This window comes from Xiphias gladius, chromosome 1 (assembly GCF_016859285.1).
Source record: "Xiphias gladius isolate SHS-SW01 ecotype Sanya breed wild chromosome 1, ASM1685928v1, whole genome shotgun sequence".
Lineage (NCBI taxonomy): Eukaryota > Metazoa > Chordata > Actinopteri > Istiophoriformes > Xiphiidae > Xiphias > Xiphias gladius.
The window spans coordinates 7,819,242-7,846,849 of record NC_053400.1 but is presented as its reverse complement, the minus strand read 5'-3'; the positions used below and the strand labels follow the sequence as shown (position 1 = coordinate 7,846,849).

Here is a 27,608-nt window from a genome sequence, read left to right as displayed (position 1 = left end):
CCTACTGGAAAAGAGGACAAGCCATTTGGACCAGAATACATTTATAAACAACTTATTAATATTTACAACTGCAGACTTGATGTCTTATTAGATAATGAGAATTCACAAATGGACTAACCACTTCATTTCCTAATAGTAACAACAGACACCAATCAATGTAATGTTACACAACCTGGCAACCGCAATGTTGCTTGGTTGGTCTTTGCCTTCACATCAGTCTCTAATTGAGTCTTATAACTGATCATTATAGTTCCATAACATCTAAAACTAACTTAAAGAGGTAAAGAGATTAACATACCCCCCCTCTCCCCAGTTACTGGCTGTGCTGTAAATACTGAGAACAAAACACCTCAAGACAGGGAATCAATTGCTGCATGACAGGCCACGAAGGAAATAGTAAACTATTTTTATTGACATGTTTTAATTCAGCTATTTACAAGTTGTCATAGCGGGCAACAAAAACATTTTACACCATTACAGTTAAAAGAAAAATACCAAATACTGTTTGTACATATAGGAATCTGGCATCTGGACACAGGAGCCAGTCAGGGATGAGGCTCACTTGGTCATAACGTCGAGAATGATGAGTGTTGCGTAGTCTCTCATATTTCGCCATTGCAGCAAATTGAAAGAGCAATCTTTTAATTAAACCTGTTTCAGTAGTAGTATGTCTCAGGTGTGTTTTGGCACAGTGATAAATCAGTGAGCTTTAGCTGTGTATTTGCATGTTTTTATTTATTTAACACAAATCACATATAGTCTACATTGCTACTGACATTGCCTAACCATAATGCCAAAACATGAAAAAACACTGGTATTGTCCTTTAACAGAGACTGGGTTAAGCATTTTGTCAAAAGATGGTAGTATAATAAAGAGAGGTTTCCTGCTAGGCTTGATGACAGAGGTTCTTATACATTTTTCAAGGAAACTCCCCTAAAGTCAGAGGTCTCCATATAACAAGATTTAGCACAGACATTAAAATGTAAAATATACTGTATAATACAGGGGATCAGAAAAGCAACAATTATGCTAAAGTAAAATAAATCCTTTATTATTTTGCAACCCTTTCCAGGACTCTCAAGGATTCCAACTTGGGAGCTTCCTTCAAATCTCATGAAGTGCTTGGGCAGTTAATCAAATGAAACATGATTGTTTAACTGTTACATACCACAAGGGGCACCAAATGGGAGGTCTCAATGATTCAGGGCGCCCAGACCTGGACAAGGGGGCCTGGAAGATACCAGGGATGACGGGAGTTTCAGGGGGACAAGAGTTTCCAGTTACTCCACTGGAATTTTCACTTTTTGGTAAATTACTTAGTTTCAATAGGTCAACTTTGTTGACTGCAGTTAAAGTTTGACACATTGGTGATTGAAATACAAAACAAGATCAGTGAAAATACATCAGGAAATTGTTTTATGGCAGTGGCTTAAAGGTGCACTCAGCTAAACTTCATTCTGTTGGGTGAGGTCCTCTGACACACTGTTGAACTCAGTGGCCCGAGTGCCCATCCCCAGATACTGCTTCAGGAATTCGCTGAAACGTTTTTGGTTGTTCCACTTGCGGGCTGACTTCCGAATGCCAATGAAGCCACCATACCTCTTCTGGTACGATCTTCCTGGAGACATCAGCTTCCTGTAGCCGTGCCTCCCTTTGACGAAGCCGCCAAACCTCTTGGAGACGCTCAGTCCTACATCACCCTGTCCTCTTGCTGCCATGTCAGCATCCCCGTCTTCCTGCCCTGCCTCCTCTTCATACTCATCCTCAAGGGAAAGCGCATCTTGAGAACTGTAGGCAGTGCTCAGCTGGCTGCCCTTACCACCTAGATCCCTCTCGTCCACCCCCAATGCCCGGGTAACGTGATCAAACCTCTGCAATGCAATGGGCAGCAACAGACCTCGCTCCACCTCCTCAGGAAATAGGGCCTCCGCCTCCTCCTGAGATTTTTTCCACATAGTACCACTGAGGGAGGAAGCTGTCGACGACAACACCTTACGACAAAAGTCCCAGGAGAAGGCTGGGGAGATGTTGCCTTTGCACTCAATGAGACACACCTGTCAGAGACAAAGACAAGAGATCCCCTTTATTTCCCTTCTGAGTCAGTTCAGGGTCAGTTAATTCACATTGCAAAACAGACAAAATTCACTGTAAACTGTTTTTAACACTATACTAAGATGTTGAACATGGTAAACATTATAGTACCTGCTAAACATTGGCATGGTAATGGTTTCATTTTGAGCATCTTAGCATGTCAATGCTAGCAGTATGCTAAAAGCACAGAGTCACTAACGTGGCCATAGGCTCTCAAAACGATGAAAACATGGTTTGCGAATTACTGTGAGTGATGCTTAGGGGACCATCAATTGAATTTTTATAATAGTGTCTGATACAGATATTTAGAAAACCTTGGCAAATTAAAATTGAGGGCACCTGCAAAGGTAGATACCACCGGGGGGAGCAGAAAAACATAAATGCTTTGTGATTTGGTTGAACTGACCCTTTAAAATAAATACCTGACGTTCATCCTGTCTTTGTAAGACATAATTTAATCTGGTGGTAGACCTATAAATCATATTTAAGGACTATGTGTCACATAATCAAACGTATAGAGAACATCAAACATCAGAGCTTTCACACACACATTTTGACTTGACTTTACAGGAAAAGTGCAGTTGTAACTACATACAGTATTTAATGTACAGTGGCCAGGCCCGGGTCCTAGAACACCCAAATAGACTGCTGTAATAAATTCATATGATCAATTACACCTGTATTGTAAATACATTATGTCTGTCATGAGAAAAATCTAGATTGTGTATAATACAGCTTGTAACAGAACTACTCAAAGCATCTTGTGAGGGTTGTTGGAGTAGAAAGTCCTTAACTCATTCTTAACTCTGACAATAAAAAATCAATAAGACTGAAGGAGATTGATTTGTTTTTAACCTATGTCTTTCACTTCAGTGGTTCAGTGCAATTGTGTCTGTGCTACCTTTAGACAAATGTCTTTAAGCTGTCATATGTCTGTATGAGGCGATAAATGCCTAATTCCATAGGCTTATTTGAGGTCTCTTAAAATGAAAAGTGCCTCGCACAAACAACACTATTAGTTCAAAGTTTTATGTTTTGAGCAATTTGCACTTAAATGTCTTCTTTTGCATTCCCGGCCTAAACATCTGAGAGGCAGACACGTCATTAACCAGAGAGGAACAACCAGCAGGCGTAGGCACTGAGAGGAGAAACACACATCTATCCCCAGGAATCAATTAGCCAGAACAAATTAAAACTCAAATGCCAAAAGGGTAATTTGTTGAGTAAGAGACAGTGAGGGAGATGGAGAGAGGACAGGATGAACATATGGAGGTGGGGTTTCCACATATTTTATCACCAAATTAAAAAAGCGCCATGGACGGATAGTGTTTGTGTGAGCTTATGTGGGAGAATAGTCTGGTTTTATTTTCTTATTTGTTAAATTTCCCTCTGGTGACTATAACCACACAACAAACACAGGCGGTCTTGGCCTTTACATCAGACATTTTGTTGGCTCTCTTCTTTCCAGTCAGCCACGGCAACGCAGTTTGCACTGTACCAGCACCCTGAAACTGAAGCAGCTAAATGGAATTCAGCATAATTAGTTTTATTATTTACATCTTTGGAAAGTTACACCTTTAGGCTGTGACACTCCAAAATCGTCTGTGAAAAAAAAAAAGGTCTAATAAAAGGAGGAAGAGCAGCATCTAGATATTTTGTCTTTTTTGTCTCTATGGAAGTCCACTTTTGTGGTTCAATGGATAGGACAGAAAAATTTGTTTACATTTGTTGTAATGTGTGTGTGTGTGTGTGTGTGTGTGTGTGTGTGTGTGTGTGTGTGTGTGTGTGTGTGTGTGTGTGTGTGTGTGTGTGTGTGTGTGTGTGTGTGTGTGTGCCCGTATCGAACCCTCACCATGGTGTTGAAACTGAGCTGTTTGGGCAGGATGTTGCTGCAGGAGAGGCAGTCTGCCTGGCAGTCACTCTGCCCAGGGTCACACAGACAGAGCAGCAGCAGAGCCACCACAGTCTTCATGGTCCCACCGTCTGCTGCACAAAACAGGACAGATCAAACACACATGTTCAGCCCAACCATTTGATACACTCCTCTCGTAGTACAACCTCTCCTACCTATCTATAACGCAGTGGTGTCTGACTGAATCGTCTCAGCTTTCAGTAAGGTTTTGAACACTGTTGCAGGTTATTGTGTCAGCATCTATTCAGTGTATCAACTGCCAAACACTGAGAATGTGTGAAAGTTGGACCCAATTATGGTAGAATTAAATGCCGGGTATGGAAAAGAAGAATTCTGCATGCATGTACAAATTAGAATATTCTTTCTAGACCTGCTATCTAGGACCTTTGTCTTATATCACACAAAAGCAGTAATAGCTGTATATCTTGGTAGGGTATTGATTGCAGAGTCAAGTTAGCATTAGTAAAGGGGGGGGGGGGTTAGAGCTAACTTTGCAATAAGAGTATAAACAGCAGGAAATGGTCAGCTTCCACTGAAAGAAAAGAAAATACACCTATCAACAGCGCTAAAATTCTTTCATTTACATGTTCTGTAACTTCTTAGCTAGCCAAGTGGCCACCAATACATCGAACAATGACTTAAGCTAATGTCACAAAAGTAACTAGCTTGGCTGGTGTTGCTCTAAGAAGAGGTGTGTGTGTGTGTGTCTGTGGGGGAGTGCCAGTACATGTAGCCCTGCTGTGTATCGTGGTTAACGTTCCTGTCAACCCAAACTATCCTCTTAAGCCATGAATATACAGCAGAACAGTTATCTGCTAGTGCAGTGTCAGGTGGGAGCTAACCATCAAGGTTAGACAGAGTGTGACTAGATTGAACTTTCAAATCCAAACAGACACATAGAAGCTAATTATGAGCAGAAAAAGCAGTTTTTACACACAGTATTTGTACTGTTGGAAAAATCTCCTATAATATTATCATATGCCAACAAGAGTCTATGTGATTACGCGTACAGTTAAAAAAAAAAGCTTAGTGTTGAGGTGGTTGCAATGACTCACATATACAGAACCACAACTAATTAGTCAACGAACTATTTGCCATTTAAGACACAGGGTCATAATGTGCAGCTAGTCATGTTTTATATAAGTGGTAATACACAGGAACTAACCATTTTTTGGATAAGTTGTATCTTTGTGTCCAGAAGTAAAGTACACACTTCTAAATGTTGTAGACTTCTGACACTAATGGAAAAAGGAGAGTCAGAGGACATGAAGAAAGCAAAAATGACAAGAGTGAGCTGAAGGGGACACAAAGGGAGACTACTGGACAGATGGAGCGAGAGTGAGCAAAGCAGATACAAAAAGTGACAAAAACGACTGAGAGAAAGAAGAAAGAGGAAAGAAATTGGTTTGACCTTATTCTGGGCGGAACAGGCCAGTCTGGTGAGTGTGACGTCAGAAACACAACCAGAGTTTTCATCTCATTAAACAAACTCGTTAACTCCTTTAATTGATGCCTCAATTAATGCCTCTGGCAACAAACTGAGTCACAGTTTGTTGCTGACAAACACACACTCAAACTCACATGCACAAAACATGCAGAGTACTCAGAGAGACTAAGCTACACAGCACACGAACACACAAACATACAAATACATGCATTCTCACACATGCCTGATGTACACACTGTGTATGCCCACTATACAGTACATTGGTAGACACACTCAAAAACATTCCCACAGACTACTACTCTGCTCTTTTTGCTGTAGGTTGTCATTATCTGTTAAACTGACGTGACAGAGAGTAAAACTCATTTTTCTTCAATTAAACATAAGCCTATAAGGTCTTGTAAATTTGGAATTTCTTCAGAGTAATTAAAAACTGATAAAAGTGTAATTGCACTACAGTTCATTCCAGTGTCTATCTACTAAACAGCAGTTCTGCAAAATTAATAAAAAATTAATCCGCCTTCTTGTGTGCAAACAAAGAAAGTGTATGTCGTGTATTCTTAATTTTTCTTTAGTAGGAAAGAGGATGCGTTTGTCAGTGAAGGACAAAAGAGCAGCGAAGCCATTTTACACACGAATATTGTAGGACAGCTGAGGGTGGGACACAACTGGAAGATGGCAATAGATTTAAACAAACAGCTTGGGTGTCTTTATTTGGCCACAATGCATCTTATTGTCCATCCTCCTGTCAGTGCCTCTGTGCCTGAAAGAATAAGCTGCCATCTTGCTAATGTATGAAAGAGCCACATCTTCACATCTCTGTTCTCAGCTGAGGTGTGGCCAGAGGCTGCACACACAGGTATGCCATGTCTCAATAATTAGGTAATGAGTGAAGTGAAATACGTGCTTATAGACTCACTTCCATGCAGTCAGAAAGTTACTGCATATCATAATTACTAGCAAGACTACGAGTCTACAGCTAGATTAGCAGCTCTGTGAGACTGGACGTAGGCACAGCACTGCTTTGAACTAAATGCTTACATTAGAACTGTAAACACGTGACAATGACAATGCTATGATACTGATGTTTAGAGTGTATAATGTTTACCATGTTCACCATCTTAGTTTAGCATGTTAGCATGCTAACGTTTGCTAATTAAAACACAAAACACAAACTACAGCTGAGGCTGATGGGAATGATATATACATTTTATATTTTAAGTAGTTGGACATAAACTCAAGGTTTCAAAAATCCAAAAATTTTTGACGATGGAGCTACACAAAAGGTAAAGGGAAGTTATCGCAATTCATCCATAGGGAGACACTAATGTCTAGACCAAATGTCATGGCAATCCATCCAACAGGGGGACACTTCAATGAAAACTACAAATGTCAACCTCATGGAGGCGCTAGAGCAAAAGAGAGAAAAGGGAAGGTATCATCAAAGTCATTCGGATTTATCTGCTTGGAACCATGAATGTCTATACCAAATTTCTGGCAATTCGTCGAGTAGTTGTTGAGATATTTCAGTCTGGACCAAAGTGGTGGACCAACCAACCAACAGACCAATATTGCCATCCATGCCGCTTTTTCTCTATCCCTGTGAGGATAATTTTTACAATAATCTTAACTTAGTAAAATGTGATCAAACATGAATCACAGAACCCATTTTGACTGCTGTCACTGGAGGTTTAAGGACCTGTCACGATGCTTCACTTGGGGGGTAAATGCAGGAAGTAGTCAAGTAGCCAAGTTGAGTACTGGCAGTCCCTGACTATTTCGTTCCTGCTAAAAACAATTGATGTCTGAGTTCCTGTCCAGAACAACATAGAATGACTAAAGCCTGGATGCAGTCACTCCGGCCTCACTCAGGATGTTGTGGATTTGTATGCACACACATGCATTCACACACCAATACGAAATACCATTGAATATAGTCTTTATCTGTTCTTCTGTCTTCTTGTTTCTGTGTTGTTAAAAGCTTGTTAAAAGAACAGGGCTTCTCAATGACTGATCTTTTCTGTGGTCTTATACTGACATCTGCCTGGTTCTCTCGGGAGCCTTTAAAACCCATTTACTCTGCTTTTAATTAACTGATTAACCACTAAATAAACCAGTTAATTAAGTCATTACAGTGTGTGCTGTGCTGAGGCACTGCTGATGGAGGTTTTACACTCCAGTAGATGATGAATAAGATCGTCTTTCAGATGAGAGGAAATATCTCTCCATACAGCTACAGTACTTCTTCAACAGCAATATACAGTACCTTTCATCCAGGCTCAACCTGCTACCTGTTACCATGTGACTACATGAGCGGGTGTCGTGCCATTTGATCTTTTCTGCTACCTGAAAAACATCTAATCCAAGTCACAATTTAAGTTTAGCAAAGGGGCAGTGAGCACCAAAAAGCAATAGGATGTGGTGTCATCAATGTTCTGTAAAATATAACTAGTACTCAGATAATTAATAAGCGAAATTACACTTCAGTAGTCTGTCCCCTTGAAAATTATCAACAGTATATGTGTAAGTTTGTTCAGCAAGCTTTGCCAGGTTAAGCGGAAAAAGTGTTAAACATCAAAAACATCTTCCCGTTGTTAATTAAAAAGTATGTCTAGTCAGCTATGACTAAGTACATTTACACTTAACGAAATATTCCTCTCTGATTCATAGTCTCCTCATCCAACAGCAACACTCACTCTGAGCAGAGAATTCCCAAACTGTCTCATACCATGTTATCAGCTGTTTCCACCATTATTTTCCTCCATTGTTGCCCTTTTCTCATCAAGAACAGGAAGTATAAAATAAATTACTCCCAGTCGAAGAGCGACTTAAAGCCGGATTATTCACGTGTGGTTGAACAGAGGAGCAGGGTGTATCCGCCTTAAAATCTGTCTTTATTTTTAAAAGCTGAACTGCAGCTTATTACGTAATTTAACTGTAGTAATCACAATATTGTCAAATTCAAATTCAGTACACCATGTACCTGGAATTTTTGTTACTTTGTTTGTGGTTGCTCTTTAATGCCGGACAGTTGGACACACTGTGGTTGTGCAAATGCAAAAGCAGTAAGAAAAAGCAAAAATTGCCTTTTTTTAATGGAAATTTTCTGTTCAGTGACATTCAATTGCCTCTTGATCATATAATTTGACAGACAAGTGCCTTATTTGTATTCTTCAGTGGGTTAGGGTCAAATTATAAATTGGGGTCCGTCATGACTCAAGTAAAGTCTAATTTAAAATAACAGTGTAGTTCAAATCCTGTCTATAAGTGGAGTCCTTATTAATTTAAATTTAAATTTTACAAAATTGCTGTTTCCTTTATTGACTTTTAAAATACTAAAAAAAAAACTTGAATGCAAAGGAAAATCAGGGTGATAGTCCAATAACTGACATAATAATTAAGGTCACACTTTATTTTTGCTCTGGATGTGCATGCTTAAAGATCACTGTGCTTTTATACCCTTCTAAGTCCTGAATAGTATAAAGATTTTCATAAGTACATACACAAAATTGTCATGCACAACTACATAATGACCTAATAAAATGTACCTTTTAAATATGATAGCTTTATATTAAACTGAATAACAAGGACTTTCAACCCCTGAAGGAGACAGGCCCAGCATATTAAAGAAAACAAGTCAAACATTGAATAATTAGATTACATTAAGGATGTTGGCTTTGTTAGTTGATGAGAGTTTGACAGGTAATTAAATGTTATTTAATATTCTGCCTGGAGCCCGATGGCAGACTACTCTAACTGTCAGAAAAATCACTTTGATTGACAACTTGTCCCAGGCCCACTTAAAATACATTGTACTCTTTGTTTTGAAATTGATAGCTAACTAGCAAAATGGCATAGTGGTTATTAATTTGACACATTTCAGGACACTAAATCTATACTACCAACCAGTTTGATTAAAAATGTCAGATCTATATATTAGTCATCCCTGTCACTACCTACGTACATTATCTACCTACTCATTGATCTGTCCTTACTCCTCTTCTCACCCACTCAAGCTCTTTCTCTCCCCAGCTCTTTGTCATACTCTTTGTCACTCTCACTCTTTCACACATATATAAAACGTGACAAAACTACCACTACCACTGGCATAGGAATTTACAGGATGTAGGAAGCCCCAATCACTCATGTCACAAAAAATAAAATACTGCACAAAAACAACGAAATTTTATTTCATGATAAGTAATAAGTAATTTTACACTTATTTTACCTGTCATTTGATACTAGAGCAGCATCTGCCTTATTTTTCATCAAGATATTAATAATCACCCCAACGGCAAAACCTTCAGGGCTAAACCCTACATTAAACGATTTTGCATCAAAATGAAGAAAATATGAGAGATCTACTGAACAGCTTGCCTTAATGGCCTTAAATCACCTGCCCTACTACGAGCAAAAGATATTGTTTCTTTTGCTCCTGCTCCGTGTCTCCTGGTCAGAGGTCTTGTCAGCTCACATATGCTCACAGATGTGTCTACAGAGAGGGCCTTTTGACATATCTCCAGCCAGAAGAAACCTTTAGTGCTTTGTGCAACATGCAGCCTGTCAGTCAAGACTGTGTGTGACGTGGCGGTAGATTACACGCTGAAGCCATTACAGGCAGACACACTAAGCTAAATCAATTTCCCTTCTCAATGCATCTAATCACCTAAGGTCGATTAATGGTTTGTAGGTGTGCTCGCACCCACTTGCACAAGCATACCAAATCCATTTCTTATTTATTACATATTGATTTTTTGTTTATGTTTTGAGATGAGGTGGTGCCCTGTAAATTTTTACTTCTCTATCCAATCTGCAGCATTTATTGGTTTTTCCTCAGTTTTTTTAATAATATGAGTTATTGCTGGGTAGCTAAACTAAATTCAAAACATGTCGGTAAGATATTTAGAAAAAGAAGAGACTCTGCAAAGACAAGCATTGTCAAACTCATAACCAATAGGCCTTTGTCAAACACAGTTGTAACTAATAATAATACTAACAGCTACATTACATTGAGGTGTGGTTGACTCACTAACACACCCAAATGGAAGAGACCATGAATAAAGTTATTTGTTATGCCTGTTCTTTTTCTGCTATGACAGGTCAAAAATGAGATAAACATACTATATATATAATCACTGAATTATTGAATTTTCTTTTAAGGATTTCTAAAGGTCTTATCATGATGATTTTTTAAAATATTTTCTTTCTCCACACCTCTTTGAGCATGAAGAGATCAAAGTCTGGCTCTGACAGGAGAGCATGAATACAGCAACTGACTTGTAAAATCAGTTAACACTGTTGCACAGTTTTGTTGAGCATAAGAAAATATTTGAGCCATGTGTTCGGATGGCACAATTGTTTGAAGACCAAGAACCTAGTTCTTCTTATAGGACATTACAGCCTAAGACACTGACAGACTCTATCAAAGTCCATCAAAGCCTTAGTAGTGTGGGACCATCGGGCTTTTCCATATACTGCATGTGTAGGAGAAATAAGACTTCTGTGAGATCAGTGTATGTTAGCATTGTTTTGTTAGTCTTCCCATGAGTTTTAGCCACTTGTTCCCTAACAGAACCTTGTCAGTGATGGTGCTGTTGCTTGTTAACATACAACCATAAATGTGCTTCAAGAACTGGATACTGCAATGCAAGGTGGCGCCCATTGATTTGATTGAAAGCTGCTCACCAAGCGCATTCGCCAAAAAAGCTTTCTGTCTTCCTGGTTTATTTCTGAGTTTTGAATCCCACTGCACCTTCACATTATACTGCATTCTTACAGTGTTGGCAGAATAGGAAAAAACAGGAAGATCTCCTGTTTTTCTAACTTGGGAATGTTCATGCTTCCAAGATGGTTGCCCCAACTAATAGCCTCACATAATTTAAATAGCTCAAATTAGCTGTATTTTGAACAGTTGTAAAAACCTGGCCACATATGGCCTATAATTTTGTAAAACCATGTAGAAACTGTATAGGTTCTTTTGAGTTAGCTGAGTCAATTGTATTAATGTTGGTAACGTCTCCTGATGTCTCAGACTTGGAATTACAACTAGGTGGCTGAAAACAGGAGGAATGGTTTGTACAACTTGGTAGCTTATATTATTTAATTAGCTTGGTGGTAGTGTCTCTTCTCCTGAGCCTGCCTGTCCCATAGACAATGATGTCACATATATGCATATATTCAAGTCAACATGCCTGAAGAAGTGTCAGGGCCTTTCTTCTCTGATATTTTCCCTGGGCTACAAAACAATCGTACAATCAACAACGAAAAACGAAGATGTATACATCTGCCCTCAGAGTTGAAACGAGTGCAACAGCATCGGATAGGAGTCAGGTCTATTTTGATGCGAAAACAGAGGGGGAAGGTGGAGCACACTGGATGCAGCAAGGACACATGAAGAATGATCTGTGAAATCCTCCCAGCACAAAAGGACCGACAGGCACCCTGCTGTGTTAGGAACATTGTATGCCTGGATTAACTCCACACGCCACCAGAGATGTACACACCAGCGCTATGCCGTGTGACCTGTGATGCAGCACTCCTTATCCTCCCTTTATTTTCCCCCATCCAGCCTTTGAGTGAGAGTGGTTTCCCGGGGTCAAGAAAGTTTATCCATAAAGCTAATGAGGTGTGGAGGAAACCAACAAATTCACTGATACTGAGGAGGAGAGGAGATGGATTAAAAGGTTTTTTAGGCTATGAGACACATGAGGTGTGGGCTGTGGAAATGTGACTGCAATTCAATAAATTGTTTGGTGCATCACGTGTTTGGTTAATGTTGTCTCTGTGCATTTTTTTGTTTTTGTTCTGTTTGTATGTCTCACTAACATAGTAATTACAGGGTCCTCATCAACATTACCACGAAAGAACTGTCATCACTGTTGGGTGAGAGCCATTTCTTCCAATTTACAAATTTGTTTTGATAAACCTTAAGTAAAGTAAACCGAACTCTGTGCATTCAGCTGTTTCGTGTGTGTAGGTGGACAGAATTAAATTGGGGTATTTTAAGTCTAGAAAAAAAACAGAAATGGCACTCTTCCCTTAAAGCACAACTTGTATTTTCCTGTTGTTATATAGCAGTTTCTGCAGAGTCTTCTTCAAGTTTAACAATGAAATAGAAAGAGGATTATGCCCTTTGAAGAACTAAGATTCACAAGAGTTGTGTTGGATATTCCCAATATTTTCTGTTTGAAATTCTGTTATAGTAGGTATTGACATCTCACGTCATCATCACCTCTTCTACATTTGGCCAGATATCCAAAGGAAAACAGCAAAACTGTCAGCCAAAACAAAAACACAGAGCGCTCCTCAACAAATGCTGTTGTGTTTCACTGTTATTTTACAAACCAGCTAAAATGTTAAGAGGGTCCATTTTGTCATCTCATCCACATCTCTACCCCTGAATCCTTAGGTGTATTCAACTAAAATCAGCTGCGTATCAGATAAGTCCGTTTTCAAACATTAAATTTTCATTTAAGATTCTATCTCCATTCAGATTTAGGCTGGTTTGTTCACGCCGCGTTCTATTCCCTCCATGCAGCCGCACTGAAGACATGAGGTTTTGTTCACCCAGCCAATGCAGCAGTGCTAGAACATAATACAAAGGTAATCAGATCCAGAGCTAATCAGAGGTAAATTTCACAGCAAGGCCAAATCGGTTGCAGTCACAGGACTGCTTTGAGTATTTGCCCTAAGGAATGAGAAAGCAGATTTCTCTGAATCAGTTAAAAAGGCCATTGTTTCAGCCTGAGCGTTATCTGTAGATCAGCCTCTTTAAGACGATACGCAGGAGGCTTTTGTCACTAAGATAATTGCAACTAGATTCATGCACTTTCAAAATAATTTATCGTCAGTGGTTGTTGAAAGAGACTTTTTGTTGTAGCTTACTTCAAATAATCCATTTTGAACTGTGCCTTTTGTTAAGGAGTTTCTTTCAAGGTCAAATGAAAAGTGAGCCCCAAGCTAAACAAAAATACTGCTAATTATTCAATGCAATAAAGACATAAATAAATAAGAAGGTGACACTCAATCTTAAAGTTTGCTATTAACTTTGTAAATGTTTCCTGACAGCTTAAAAAAAAAAGCATGTACCTCAATATAATGAGTTTTACATATTAATGCCGGAAGGCATGAGAAGAATCATACTGGCGGAACTACTACAGAAATAGGCTGCTACACCATAAATGCCATTAATACTAGTACCACTGCTGAATTGAAGCAACTTCTATTTTCTATGTAATGGTTTATATTTTTCTTTTCCCCATAGTGGATAGTTTGGCAAGGAAGGGTCATTAAAAACATAGTACGTCCAAATATTGATTCAGTTCCCTTCAGGCAAAAATACCAGTGAAGAGCTAAAAATAGTCCTCTGATGAAGTGAGCTTGGGGAAATCTGACCCTGATTAACCAACATGCACTCACCTAAAATACCTTTCATTACTCTGCGTCTTGAGCTACAGTGTAGACACAAACATCAGGTTTCTGCGAAGACTCCCCTTCCAGTCATGCAACCCACTAGAACGCAGCAGTAAATCAGGCCTTAACGATGAATGACTAATGAGGACCAACGATTTATGACCTTTCCCTCTTTACTAAATTCCAACACAGGGACAAAACAAACTGCATGGAGCTTCCTCACTTCGTGCTCTCTGTAATGTGTACATCGTTGCTGCCTTGTGCTTTTCACCCACTCAAACACGTATTTAACCTTGGGCATCATAGGACGTAATAGTCTGTAGATGCTCCTTTAGAGGTAATGCATTGATTCTATGAAACCCAGAATCAGTGGTTTGTTAACTAGTGTGACCGGAGACATTATCCTAACCCGCTCTGTGTGATTTGTCCAGCCGCCTGTCATTGAGGTCAGCAATAGATTAAGCTGAAATTCTTTCACCAGCTTCGTTACAGGCACTCAGCCGCGAGGGGCTCAAGGGTCAGAGTTTCTCAGTCCCAATAGCTGCAGCAATTATCCTATAGCAGTCGTGGATGATGGAGTGATGGAGACAAAGACTGAGTGGGGATAACAGAGCGTTACTCTTACCAGGGCTGACAAAAGCTTACAAACATGTCATTTCTTTTTCCTCCCTTGGGTCCAGTAGTTTTTGTCAGATTAAGATGTAAGAGAATTCACATCTGAAATGTCGTCACTTATCAATTCCAATCAGCAAGGAGGCAAAGGAATGTAAACTGTGCATCTGTCGCTTTCTGGAAAGTGTGACGACAATAGGGCTTTTTCAATACATATGATCTTTCTGTCTTGACTGTGGATCTGTTAATAAATGTAACTAAATGTCAGTCATTATTTATACGACAAAAATGCAGGAGATTTTGTCTAAAAGGTCAGAGGTCAAGCCATTTCTTTTCCTCTCTCCTCCATCTCCCACCTCCTTCTCTCCAGGGTCTTCTTACCTGTGTTGGCGTGAGATTGTGGGTGCCTATAGGGGTCCCTCGGGTGCAGGTTGAGGTTCGTCAGCGTACGTTGCCCTCCCTCGGTATCAGTGTGGTTTTTCTGGCTATGTGGAGGCTGGAGTGAGCTGCTCTTATAGGGTCCCACCCCTCCCCTTCAACCCCCTCCTCTGATTCTCTCTCTCTTTCAAAACTCCTTCTTTCATCACAGAGAGAAAGAGAAGGAGGGAGGGACTGAAATCAGGGAGGAGAGAGAAGATGGGGGTGGTAGGGATAGCGAGCGAGGAGGAAGGTGGGAGGGAAAGAAGGAGGGTGGCAAAGAGGAGAGAAAGATAGGAGTTAGGATAGGAAGGAAAGTAAATAGCAAAAAGAGGGAGGAAAGAGAAAAATGTAGGAGAAAAACGTACAAGGGGACACGAGGGTTCGAAAAGACAGGGAGAAGGAAGGATGCGAATAGAGGAAGGGGAAAAAGAGGACGGAGGTGGAGAAGTGAAAAAATGAAAGTGGGAGAAGAAGAGAGGAAGGAGGATCTATCTTTCTGTCTTGGGTGGTCTTTGCTACAAGATATTTAATTTTTCACTATTTCTGGTTTAGTTACTTGATAAAAACAACATGAACAAATTCAATTAAAAACAGACACAAAATACAGTTCAAATACATAACTCAGACATGTTTTAAGACATAAAAATAGTCTACTTTGATTAAGAATTTGTGTTTGATATGGTTTTTCCACCAAAAAAAAGTCTAATGACTTCATTAAAAATCCTCCAATTCAGATCTACTCCTTCATCATTATTGAAAATCCAGAATCTGTGAATATGCTAATATTTTTTTCTGTTGTAATGTTTTACCACTAGACACAAGTTGTCTCCTGCTTCACTGACTGTTTGTCCATCCTCAGTTTATGTGACCTGGCGGTTTCAAGTTTTCCACAACAAAGTTGTGTAGATGCGTGCCGGGGCACGCTGTGATGTCAGAAAATCCTGTCTGTGTTTACGCATCTTAAGCTGAGATATAAGGACAGCACGGAGAATTGTTCCCCCCTCAGCAGATGAATGTGAAAACTGTCCTCTAGCGTCAAACTCTGAGCAGTGAAGGTTAAACATCCAAGTGAAGTAAAAATACGCAAAACACATTTTTGAGTGAAGAGGGACTTTAATTTAGGCTCTACATACCTTATCTATATCTGATCTGACCTTATTCCCTGACTCACTGAAAATATTTTATAATTTCTTCATTGCACTGGCTATTACCCCAACATATTCACAGTATGTACACAGTCTACTATGATACTAGTGTTATTTTGATATTTCTTCCTCACTCCATCAATAGAGATGAAAAAGTTTCATATGTATTTGCCACTCTCAAGATCTTACTGTCTGTTTTACACGGAAATCATAGGCTCAAAAACTTTAAAATTGGCAAACAAGGCCACTAAGTCCTATTTTTCCTTTAACTGTGCCTTTAAGCTGATTATTCTTAGTAACTATATACAAGTAGTCACCCCCCCCCATGTTAATACACTCACACAGTATATACTGTACTGTTACCTCCTGATAGAAAACACAGAAAATGTCATATTGAACATGTAGATGTTCTGAGGAGAGGTTGGAGGACATCTGACTGTCACTCCTCCACTGTGGGAGTGAGAGTCAGATGTCCTCCAACCTCTATTCAGGCAGTGGCAGGACTGCATTACTGTCATTCTGCTCACAGACAAAAATCCGTGCTGGAAACAAAAGAATCACGACGAGCATGTGTTCCAGAGTTTCTTATTATGAGTATGTCCGGCGTTCATTATCAGGGGGATGCGTCCTGTTTCTCTCTGATTAGGGTTACTTTACTCGAGCCATGTATGCCTATTGATGCAGGATGAAACAAAATGAAACACACGTCACTGCCACCTAAAAAAAAAAACCTTTGAGGAAAGATAGAACATGAGCTGAATGCAGGGACTTTTAATACATGTTTGGCTGTAATATGATTAATCAATTAAACATCACATTATGCTCACAGTAAACTGTAGCACTTCTCTCCAGAGTAGAAGAGTAATTTACCAAATATATATAAGATCCGGATAAACTGGCAACACCAAAAAGACATACATCTAACTAAGTCAGTGCTTCAATGGAAATTAGAATACAACATTTGTCTCTTTAATAAAGTTGGAGCCAACACCAAGGTTGAGAAAAGGACGAAGATTTGCAATAAGTTCTTGCACCTTAATGACAAATCAGGTCATTTGTCATTACCTTCAAAACGGATCTATACACTATGAGCTTTTCAAAAGTGACTCGGGCATTTACTGATTTGAAGGCAACGAAACCTACTAGGTTAAGGTAATAAGATTGCCAGTAGGATGAATGAAAACCAACCATACACAAGTATATAGGTCATCTTTTTATTCATGAGATCTGAGTATAACTACAGTAGCTTGCCACTCCGACCCACACACAATATTAATGCTGTATTGTACTGATGAAAGATTCTGTGTACATTGTGTCAATCATGAAAATAAGTTTTACATGCCTATACATGCACAGTATTTTTGCTAAAAAAAACAGTTTGCTTAAAAATTTCGTAGATCTATCATTTTTTTAAAAGTCTTAAAAGAGTTAAAATAAACTTAATTACCCTGAAATGAAAAATGAAGCAATTTTCACTGTTTTACCAACAAACTAGATGATTAGAAAAGAGATGGTCTCCAAACAGCCACACACACATTCACTGATCAGCATCTAGATGACTATAAATCAAACCCATGAGTAAATTAATTTACCACACAATTAATGAACCTTACTCACATGTTTATATATGTACAAATCCCATTAGCAGCTGCACGGAACCCTAAAATCAAGGTTTCATATTATAGGGTAATTTCATCATTTAGATCTTTGGTTTTCTTCTTGAGTAGGTAGATAAAACTCTTTCAACTACACTGGCACCCAGTAGAGCGCATACCTCTGCCAAGGCGAAAGATGCCTCTCACAATGTTAAGGAAAGTGATTTTAAAAATTCCTGGATCTACCCCTTTAGCCGGATCCACACCAAAATTTAATGGGTTCTTCCCTGGCCCATGCCCCATCCTTCCACCAAGTTTGGTGCAAATCGGTTCAGTACTTTTTTGCGTAATCCTACTGACAAATAAACAGACATGGATGAAAACATAACTTCCTTGGTGAAAGTTTAGCATCTGGATTAAAACCAACAAGACGCTGAAAAATACTGGTTATCTATCAGTCTTCCAATGGCGACTCACCAATCAAGTGGGCAGAGCAAAGACATCTTGATGAGGATCCTCTCTATAGTAATTGTAGAGAGTTAATTACTGTTAATTACTTTATAGTACCTGATGAATGTGCATGACCGCTTGCACGTATGTACTGGGCATAAATGTACCAGACTAGGTGCAGTTTACTTCTCAGTGTCTAAAGCGCTTTTGTTTTTTAGTCTTTTAATGAGTCTGAAATCAGACTAAAAACTTAATTCTGTGATTTAAAAAAAAACCACTGACCAAGTCCCAATTCACACAAAGTGACAATTTTTCTTGTTTTTGTTTTTAGTTGTCTGACTCTTTGTTGCTACATTCCTTATTGGCATTTGTTGGGCACAATAAGTACATTTCTGTGAAAAATTTTATGTAATGAAATCAGTAGGTTGAATTTATGTAATGAAATCGCTGCTGGTGCTTAATGGCACAGTGTCAAGACACTGCTGTTATACTACCAGCGCAATAGTTTTACATGAAAAACATCAAAGAAAGCCATGAGCTGATCACCTGCAACTCAGACTTCCATCTACAACAGTTTTACAGTCAATAGTACACATCATACACATCAGTCTGGTCAGCTTGACGTGTGTTTCTATTCTCAGCCAATGTAAAGTTGGGTAACAATGTTGGAAAAATCCATAATAAAAAAGCAACTTAGTAGGTGTTGGGCCAACAGAAGCCTCCAGGACAGCTTCTCCAAGTCTCAGGAACTCTACTGGAGGGATGAACACCATTCTTCCAAGAGACATTCCCGAAATTTAGTGTTCTCATGATGGTGGTGGAGAGTGCTGTCTAACACATCGGTCCAAATCTCTCAATCTCCCAAGTGTTCACCTCGTTGAGATCTTCTGGCTGAGAAGGCCCCTCATGCACTACGTAAAAGAATTTGCTATGCCTCCCCACCCATTTACTCAGGTCATTCCTTTAATTAATCGATCTGCATTTTAAAGCTTTCGGTTTTACTTTAAAAACATCATCAGGAGCAGGCGGAGGCACCAAGGAAACAACACCAGATGAAGACCAGATGTAGTTGATTCCTAAGGTACATCAGTTAGGCTGATGATGACACATTACACACAGCATTACAACCAGGACACCTCAATTGATATACAACAGAACTTTTGAACACTTTAGGTGTAGGATCCTTGGCGGAGTCCCATATTGTTATGAATGTAGTCTCCTTGGCTAGATTTTTCCTAAATTTTGACAGACATCTCTTTAGGATCTGTTCTGTACTTTTTATCAGTGAAGGGCAGAGGCATCCATATTTTAGGACAACAGTCGCTCTTGGTGTCACTGAAAATACACTATTTCTGGCAAATATAATAATGACTGAATTGAAATTGACTACACTCACAAATCTTCGAAAATGAAGGAGCTTTGTTAATGATACTCTTGTCCTGGTTTAACAATCAGACCTTTTCAGAATTCCAGGCTGTCTAAATGCATTTCACCCACAGCCCAAGTTAGAGGAGCTGGCGCGACCTAAAATCGGCTTTTCAAGTGGTCATTCCTCATGAGGACGCATGTCAGCCTGATGGCTTAGTTTACTATTTCTGGAGTATTTCCTGCCTCAGGTTGTGTGCATCATGTTTGGTTTTCTTAAGTCAACAGAAGCTCTGTGAGATGGGATCTAAAAACTGAGGCGGGTCTGCCTCTTTCATCTACCTGCACACACACACTCACACACGTACACAGACGCTCCGCTCTTGTGATGGACAGGCCAACAAACATCTCTTGTTGTCTTTGAAGGCACAGTTTGACATTTTGGGGAAAATGCTTATTCACTGTCTTGCAGAGAGTTAGATGAGAGGATCACTACCGCTAACAAGCAAGAGCAAGGAGGAGAGTAGCTTAGCTTAGCATAAAGACGTAACAATGTAAAATCGAGTCGTGTCATTACTGTGAAGTTGCCAGGCAACCAGTGGAGCCTCCAGAACGTCGTTACTCAAGAAATAGCCTGGCGCATAACCAGCCAGGTAGATTTGTTACCTTCGAAAAGAGCTAGGCTAGGTGTTTCCCCCTGCCACCAGTCTTTGTGCTAAGGTAAGCTAACCGTCTCTTGGCTCCAGCTTCATGTTTAACAAACAATATTCTCATCTAAATAAAAGCTAGTGCAAGCAAGTGTGTTTCCAAAAATGTCGAACTATTCCTTTAGTTTATTTGTTCTTATTGACAGCAGCTTATAAACGATGAGGCAGAGGGTCTCTTTGAAATGTAGTCAAAAATGTTACTTAACCGCCACCGGAACTATTGCTTAGACAGATCAGTTGATGCAGCAGGAACGACAGCCCTCTGGAGGTCAATAGGCTATTATTGTGTTTGTCTCTTCTAGTCAGTGGTTCATTAGTGGATAGCCATCAGAGGACAGACAGCAGCTCGGTCACGTAATCCCAAAGACTGTCCTATAGTCAACATCACCGTCCAGCCCGTTATCCACACAGCACGTCACATCATAATACACCTCAAAACACTGTGAAATGGTGAAATGTCAGCGGCGTTTAAACTTCCAACTTTCTCACCACTGACTGCTGACAGAAAATGAAACGCAGAGTGTTCGTGGAGAGCAACCATATGAATTGTGATCGCCTAAAGTTAGCTGTGGCTTAAGGACATGACATCACTGGAAAAACTATGATTCTGAGTACTCTGCCAGTGCCTGAAATGACCTTTTAAGTAATCACAGAGAAGTGAATGATAATATTTCCCTACCTGGTCCTATAAGACAATGACCTGTGTTGTGATTAACACTGATGGACAGTGGTGGTAAATTGACTGTCATAAATGGGCTAGAAAGAATGAAGTAATTCAGCTTGACTCGACTCAGCCCAAATTAGCTCAGATCAAATAATATAGAATCAACTCACACACAAATCAAATTAACAGAGAGCAGATAGAACGTAATAATGAGAGCAGAGACAGAGTCTGCAGATGCATGTCTCCTTCAGCTCAAAGTTACAATCTTCTCCATCTTCAGAGACCAAACTAAATGGAAGAAATAAACCTCAGCGGCATCACGCGATCACCCACACAGTGATGATTGTCTGCAGTGCTGACCTATTTGCCTTGCCTCATCGAGTGCCCATCCCTGGTTGAACATTCTGGTGTTTTGGCAATCTGAAAAGACACACAGAATGCTAAATGAGTAATTAGGTTGTACTGTGGAGCCGACTGCGTCTAGTTTACAACACAACACCACATAGAAATGTGCTCTCTACAGAGGTAAGACACAGGTACATCTGAAAGCAGTCTGACACAAGGAAGAGATGTAAAGAAATGGAGATTGTGGGAGAAATGCAAAGTGAGTAAATGAAACAAGGGCTGAGACACAATGAGGAACATCACTGTGTCTGATCCATGAAGCAGATTTTCCCCCACCAAATGAATCAATGTCATTAATTAAATACTCATTAAGACTTTTCCTGTGGGAAATGGCTGATAGCTAAACAGTAAATTAGAACAAACCCCAACAGACACTAATTTTAGTCTGCTTCAAAACAACCAGAAGACAAAAACAGTGTAGTAACAGTAACAAGTGCCGCCAAGGTTTAAGCACAGACATTGTGTCTTCTTTGAGACTTAAATTACTTGAGAAATTGCACCTCCTGTCCACCTATGCCTTTAAACTCACTAGCATTTCTTATTTATTTGATCATATTGACTTACCAAAATTTACCAAAATGTCCATTGAACACTTCAGTTCATGACAGGACACATCAAAAAACTGGAGATTGATCCAATAGCATATAACAATAGCATCCTAACTTTTTTCTTTGCTTCATTTAACTATCATGCATGAGACATTTTTTTTTTTTTCATTGTCATGAAATTATCAGGCTCCACCTCTGACATCATGCTCCTGTCAGAGGTGGCGTCAGAGAGGGCAACCCTTAAATGGGCACTCCAGTTATTTAGTTTTAGACTTTCATAAAGCTAGGGGACTTGCAAGAAACAGATTAAAAAGATTGGTCAAAACTGATGCACCAGATGACAAGATTTCCTGACTTTTAAGTCCTTAACAGGGGTGGGGTCCAGAAAAACCTGAGCCCTGAACTTCTTGTAATGCAAGAAATAATTCATGCTGTCTAAAATCACACACTGGGGGAGGCCATTATACTGGCTTTGTTTGGTTCAGTGTAAACAAGCAAAGTGGGGTCTTCTTAACCCCCTGTTTAAAAAAGGCTAGACAAGATATTTTGGTGGAAAACAAATTTTCTGTGAACATTTTACAGATACATTCAGTTTCAAGGTATTTGCGACCTGCCAGATACGTAAATGAACAACAAATCCGGTCAAAATTATATTTCCTATAAAACCTATTTGCTGTTGCAGTTGTATAGAAACTTTTTTACGAGACACTGAATTTTTATGATACAGAATTGGCCTGAGCATCACCACATCATGTGAGATTTATTCAAGTAAACTGTTTGCTTTGTACGCTGATGTGATATGTGTTATAAAAACGTATAGTTTCATCAAACAACATTGTCAAGAGGAACCAGAAACTAGAGAGCAGCAGGACAAGACCACCTGTGATATGCTATAGTAAATACTCTCTTTTTCTCAATTCTGCCAGGGCTGTTAGCGTTGTTGGCTGACCCAAAAATAGAGGATGGACCCAAAAAATTCAACAGCCAGAAAATGAACTTGTTTTTGCATGCACTCCTGTCTGGAATATTTTGTCACTAAAGATGCAACTTTTTGTAGGCATTTCCTGTGGACCTTGTCTATGGAGCTTCTTGGTCAGGAGGTGAGCTGTACAGTTTCTCTGTTATTACTCTAAAATTTTTCACTGTTCCAAATCCCACAGCCCCAACAATAAATCATTGGCGCCCCCAACCCGCAACAGCAAGAAAAAACATTGCCAGTGCCAAGTACAGTGCGCTTATGGCTGGTTACAAAGTTAGCATGGTTTCTGTGCCAGAAGGTTAGCAATTGTTAGTTCAGTATGTCACCCCCCTGTGCTCTGTTCTGTTTTCTACAGCCCATTTTTTTCAAGTTTCATCTAATCTTTATTCACTGCACACTATTTTCTTACACCTTGTAGCATTATTACCACGATTTTATATATATATATATATATATATATATATGTGTGTGTGTGTGTGTATATATATATATATATATATATATATATATATATATATATATATATATATATATATATATATATATGTATATATATAAAGAGAGAGATGTTTTTTGTCTTTTCTCTCTTTCATTCTCTTTTCCCCTTCCTCTGGACCAGTCATGGGGAGGACAGAGGGAGGTTGCAGGTTTGTCGGAAAGAGATAACAGGTCTTATCTTCTCCCCGCCAGACGCTGAAAGGCCTGATCCAATCGAGACCTGGTTAAAAGAATTCATTGACTTTTACACCCAGGCCTCAATAAGAAGTAGGTTTGGGGAAAAACAAAGATGTTGATGGAGGGGTGGAGGGTTCTTTTTGTTTAATTCCTACACCAAGAGCTCCAGAAAGTGTTTAACTCTCCCATACTCAACAATCTTGAACTTTCTTCTTCATGCCTCGTGGTTGTTGTTTAGTTGCCGTTGTAGGGGGTGTTGCTGGCCACCACACCAAGTGTGAAAACCTCTCTATGGACCAAATGTCACAGATGTGATTCATTCAGAATGCGTCAGAACTTGTCATTTTCCTACCCACCATGATACCAAAAAGGTTACTGTGACTGCCCCTTTCCTCTCCACTGCAGACTGCTGCCGCTCTTTCCCATCTAATTGAGGTGCTGTCTATTAAGGTTAATGGTCATCCTCCCGCCACTGCCATCGTTACATCTGATGATGATGTAATGATGTGCAAGTGTTGCTGCTGAGACACTGCAGCTTCTTTGTACATCGTTTATAGCATTCTGTCATTACTAGAAAACAAAATTCCCAGCTAAAGTAAATCCACTTTTTTATATATATTTTTTGTGATATTGAGCAAATTGAGTACATTTACAAGAACTAACTGCTGCATTTCAGATTCTCTAAAATACATAATCTTTGCAATCTATAAGACTACATGCATGAAAGCCCTCATGGGTCTACAGTATTTCATGTATTTCAGCAAATACGTAACATTTTCTGTGTGATTTATTTAAAAAATGTTAAACTATTCATGTGTAGACTTTGCTGCATTTGTAGTATTTTCGAAAAAATGTTATTTTTTCTTTCCATCTCCAATGTATGTTAGTGGACAATGAAAGGAGTAGACTTAACTGACCATTCACTAAGTTGCTGTTGCTAAGCCTGTCAAGGCTTCCTTTGTCGCAAAGCACATGCCGTTTACAATGATAATGGTGGCAGATTTCGCGCTTGAAATTTGTAGTAATTTTTGAAGCAATCTTTGTTTTCCAGTCCTTGATTTCAGACAGAGCCAAACAAAAGCAGGTTCTCATTTCTAGCTGGCAACTTTTGTCGGCTCAAATGGCAACTATGGCTGGCAGATTTTATCAGCTAGCTAGCTAATTAAGCTAACTTTAGCCCCCTGAGTTGGTTGAACTTGCCATCTCAGGCTGACTTTTAAATGTTTACAGCCAGGGGTTAAAGTGGGCTGGAACAGCGTTCCAGCACCTTCAGGTAATAAATAAATAATTCTGATTGGCAATTACATAATGTGGGCCAGTGGACCGTCAAAAAAATCCATAAAATTCCAGACTTATTTTAAATATTGATAGCCACATAATATCGGCTAAAAGCCTGAGACTATGTTCCAGACCAAAAGTCAGCTTTCACACCAGTCGATGATCCATGTAGAAGACACTGAAACCACATTGCTCTTGTATTGCTGCGTAGAGCTAGCTAGTCCTAATGTTATAAGTACAATCAGGAAAAATGTTACATCAGGCTGTTTTTTAATGCTAACATAAGATTTCACATTTGACATTTCAAGAGAAAAGTTCTAGGATGAGGACTTAGCAGTGTGGTAAACAAACGGGATGCTATGTAGGATGTGAGTTTGGCTGAGGTTTCTGGAGTAAATTTCCCAAAATCCAATACATAAAATAATCAATTATAATACAGTAATTATTATATATTAATATATATATATAATCATAAGGAATGTGAGTGACTACATATGAATTAACACAAAAGACCATCTCATAGGAAGTCCAACAGTTTGCACTCCTGGTGTGCTGGAATACTCTGATCTTGAATGCTGCATTATTCCTGCTCTAGTTGGTGCCCTGGACTAAGTCCAAGAATAAGCTGAAAAAAACGATGAAATGAAATGAAATGAAGTAATAAATAGTATATATATATATATAGAAACAAAGTCAATAAATTAAAAAAAAAAGTTCAAGTGCAAAACAATTATTTAGTCATATGGCCTGGTTTGATAGGACAAAGATAGAAGCACCACAACCATAAAGAGTAATTGCTATAGATTTGTTTAAAAAACAGAGGCTGGAGGGGATAAGTGTTACTTAAAAGGGGCCGTTTTTACATAAAACTTTCATTAACTGTTATACTCCATTACGTTGTATATGTAACAACCTAGGGTGTCTATAATAGTTGGAAATATCTTACTCGAATAACATTACATTTTAAACAGATGAGCTAAAATGGAAGTTTTACATTTAGAACTCTGAATGTTGAATATGAATGCATAAAAATCATCTAATGCTCTATATTAATAAATAACTTACTGATATATATATGAAGAAGCCTTTGCCGTGTGCTGTCTTTGCTGCTCAAGTTGACGGACTTCTCTTTGAAAGATGCAAGATATGCGCCCTGGGTTGAAATAAATACTTCCTGGATTTGGGTTAGGATTTTGTATGGACAACCAATCTATAACTCTCGATATACAAAGACAAGTTCCAGGCTGCATAATTATAAAATTAAGTATAACCTGAGCTTTTCATTGAAGGAATTCAGGAGATCTTCAGGAGATCTTTCAGTAAAAGATTGAGCAAAATGGAAAATGCTAGGCAGTAGATTGAAATCCGCACCTCAGAGGGACAATAATACTGCGTAACTCTGTATCGCTTATAATGCAAACATAGCTTTCAGGTTGCATATAAAAGTACTCTATAACACTGTTACGGAATTACATTATACTCAATCAAATTTACATTTTTTGTAAGTCTGGTTGTTTTGTGGTTCAGGTGCAACCTGCACATCATTTCAATCCATTTCACGAGAGAGGTTGTGCCACAGACCTGCCGTCAACCCCCGGGTCGATGAAATGCTTGCAGGGTACTTACGTTTGTCAAGCTATGATTTGGCAAATTACTGTTTGAGGGTTTTAGCAAACAGTCGATTGATTTATTTTACTTTTAAATTTGAATGATTCAAAAGGAGGGGTTCATTTTGTATCAGGTTTTTTTTCAGATGTTCTCCTCTAATCTCCTATTTCCATACATTTCAGAAAGCAGAGGTCTTTATTATCGCCACGCATGCTACGATCCTGATCAAGTATTCTTATCAGACAGTGACATCAGAGCAGGCGTCACAGAATCCAACACAGCATCATGCCTCACCACCGTGGCCTTGACCGATTCCTATCATGACGACAGTGGGGACTGCCGCCAGTGACTGGCTTCCTTTAGCAGAAGATGTCAAGGCTCGAGCCAGTTAGGCTTTAATCAACACCTCCACCACATCGGCTGATTTATCAGCCACTAAAAAGCCACACAGTGATGGCCACATCAGCTAGAACTCATGAGCAAATGATTGAATAAATATATTTCTTCATCACAGTCGTGTGACGGCCCATTGCATCCATCGAGTTTAATGATGACAGAGGGCCGGGATGGCACTGTAAATTCAATGCAATACCCATAAGTCAAAGCAGGGAGTCATCAGCTGGTCATTGGTGAGAGCATCAATGATCCAGGCATCAGTTGTTCGATAGAATGGTGATGGAGAAAACAAGATGAGCAAAAGAAAAAGGAGACTCAGACAGAGAGAGGAAAGGAATTAAACACACACACCTGAATTCCAAGATAAAAGTCCACAGTGACACGTCTGCGATTTCTACATCAAATGGACAGATGTGTTCCCTCCACAGCCCACAGTGTTCCTTCTCTGGACGGAGACAGATCAGTGATAGAGCTGAAGGTCTCCATTAATAGGCTGAGGTGGAGGTTCAGGGTGGTAGTTTGGCCAGTAGCAGCACTTCTCAGCCTGGTGGGAGGCAACTCCGACAGATTTTAATTTTTTTTTTTTTTTTTTAAACAAAACTATTGAGATATTAATGTAAGTGAAAATAATGCAGTGCAAATCAATGATTTTTTTTTTTCATTGACGGTACCATGTGGGTAAGTCAGGTGTAGCAGAAAAACTGCAATTAATACATCAACATTAGTATTGACAAAAAAAATCAATCTCCAGACTTTGCAAATTAAAATCTTAATGTGTGTGCTGTATAGAAAGTGAAGGAGTGAAGGATGAGACAAAGCTATGAAAGATGACTTGGAGACATGATTAAGGAAAGTGATGCCTCCAAAACTTTCTTTCATGGTTCCTAGTGAACCATAATAA

General features: G+C 39.2%; 1 protein-coding gene across 3 annotated transcripts; it reads right to left on the bottom strand.

Moving 5' to 3' along the window:
• Window positions 1–428: 428 nt before the first annotated feature.
• pnoca (prepronociceptin a) lies at window positions 429–27,150 on the bottom strand. Of its 3 annotated transcripts, none has more exons than XM_040131853.1 (3): window positions 27,059–27,150; window positions 3,945–4,078; window positions 429–2,055 (listed from the first exon to the last, which is right to left on the bottom strand). In XM_040131853.1, the coding sequence occupies exons 2-3, from the start codon at window positions 4,062–4,064 to the stop codon at window positions 1,447–1,449; spliced, it is 729 nt and encodes a 242-aa protein (XP_039987787.1). In that variant the 5' UTR covers window positions 4,065–4,078; window positions 27,059–27,150; the 3' UTR covers window positions 429–1,446. The 3 variants fall into 3 exon arrangements, with proteins under 3 accessions (XP_039987787.1, XP_039987788.1, XP_039987786.1); XM_040131854.1 differs by lacking the exon at window positions 27,059–27,150 and adding an exon at window positions 14,854–14,943 and having other exon boundaries at window positions 3,945–4,075; XM_040131852.1 differs by lacking the exon at window positions 27,059–27,150 and adding an exon at window positions 14,854–14,942.
• Between the last annotated feature and the right edge of the window lie 458 nt (window positions 27,151–27,608).

Coding starts and splice junctions, on each gene's coding strand:
- pnoca (XM_040131853.1), bottom strand. CDS start 4,064: ATGAAGACTGTGGTGGCTCTGCTGCTGCTCTGTCTGTGTGACCCTGGG. Junction 2,056..3,944: donor AGCTCAGTTTCAACACCATG/GTGAGGGTTCGA, acceptor TGTCTCTGACAG/GTGTGTCTCATTGAGTGCAA.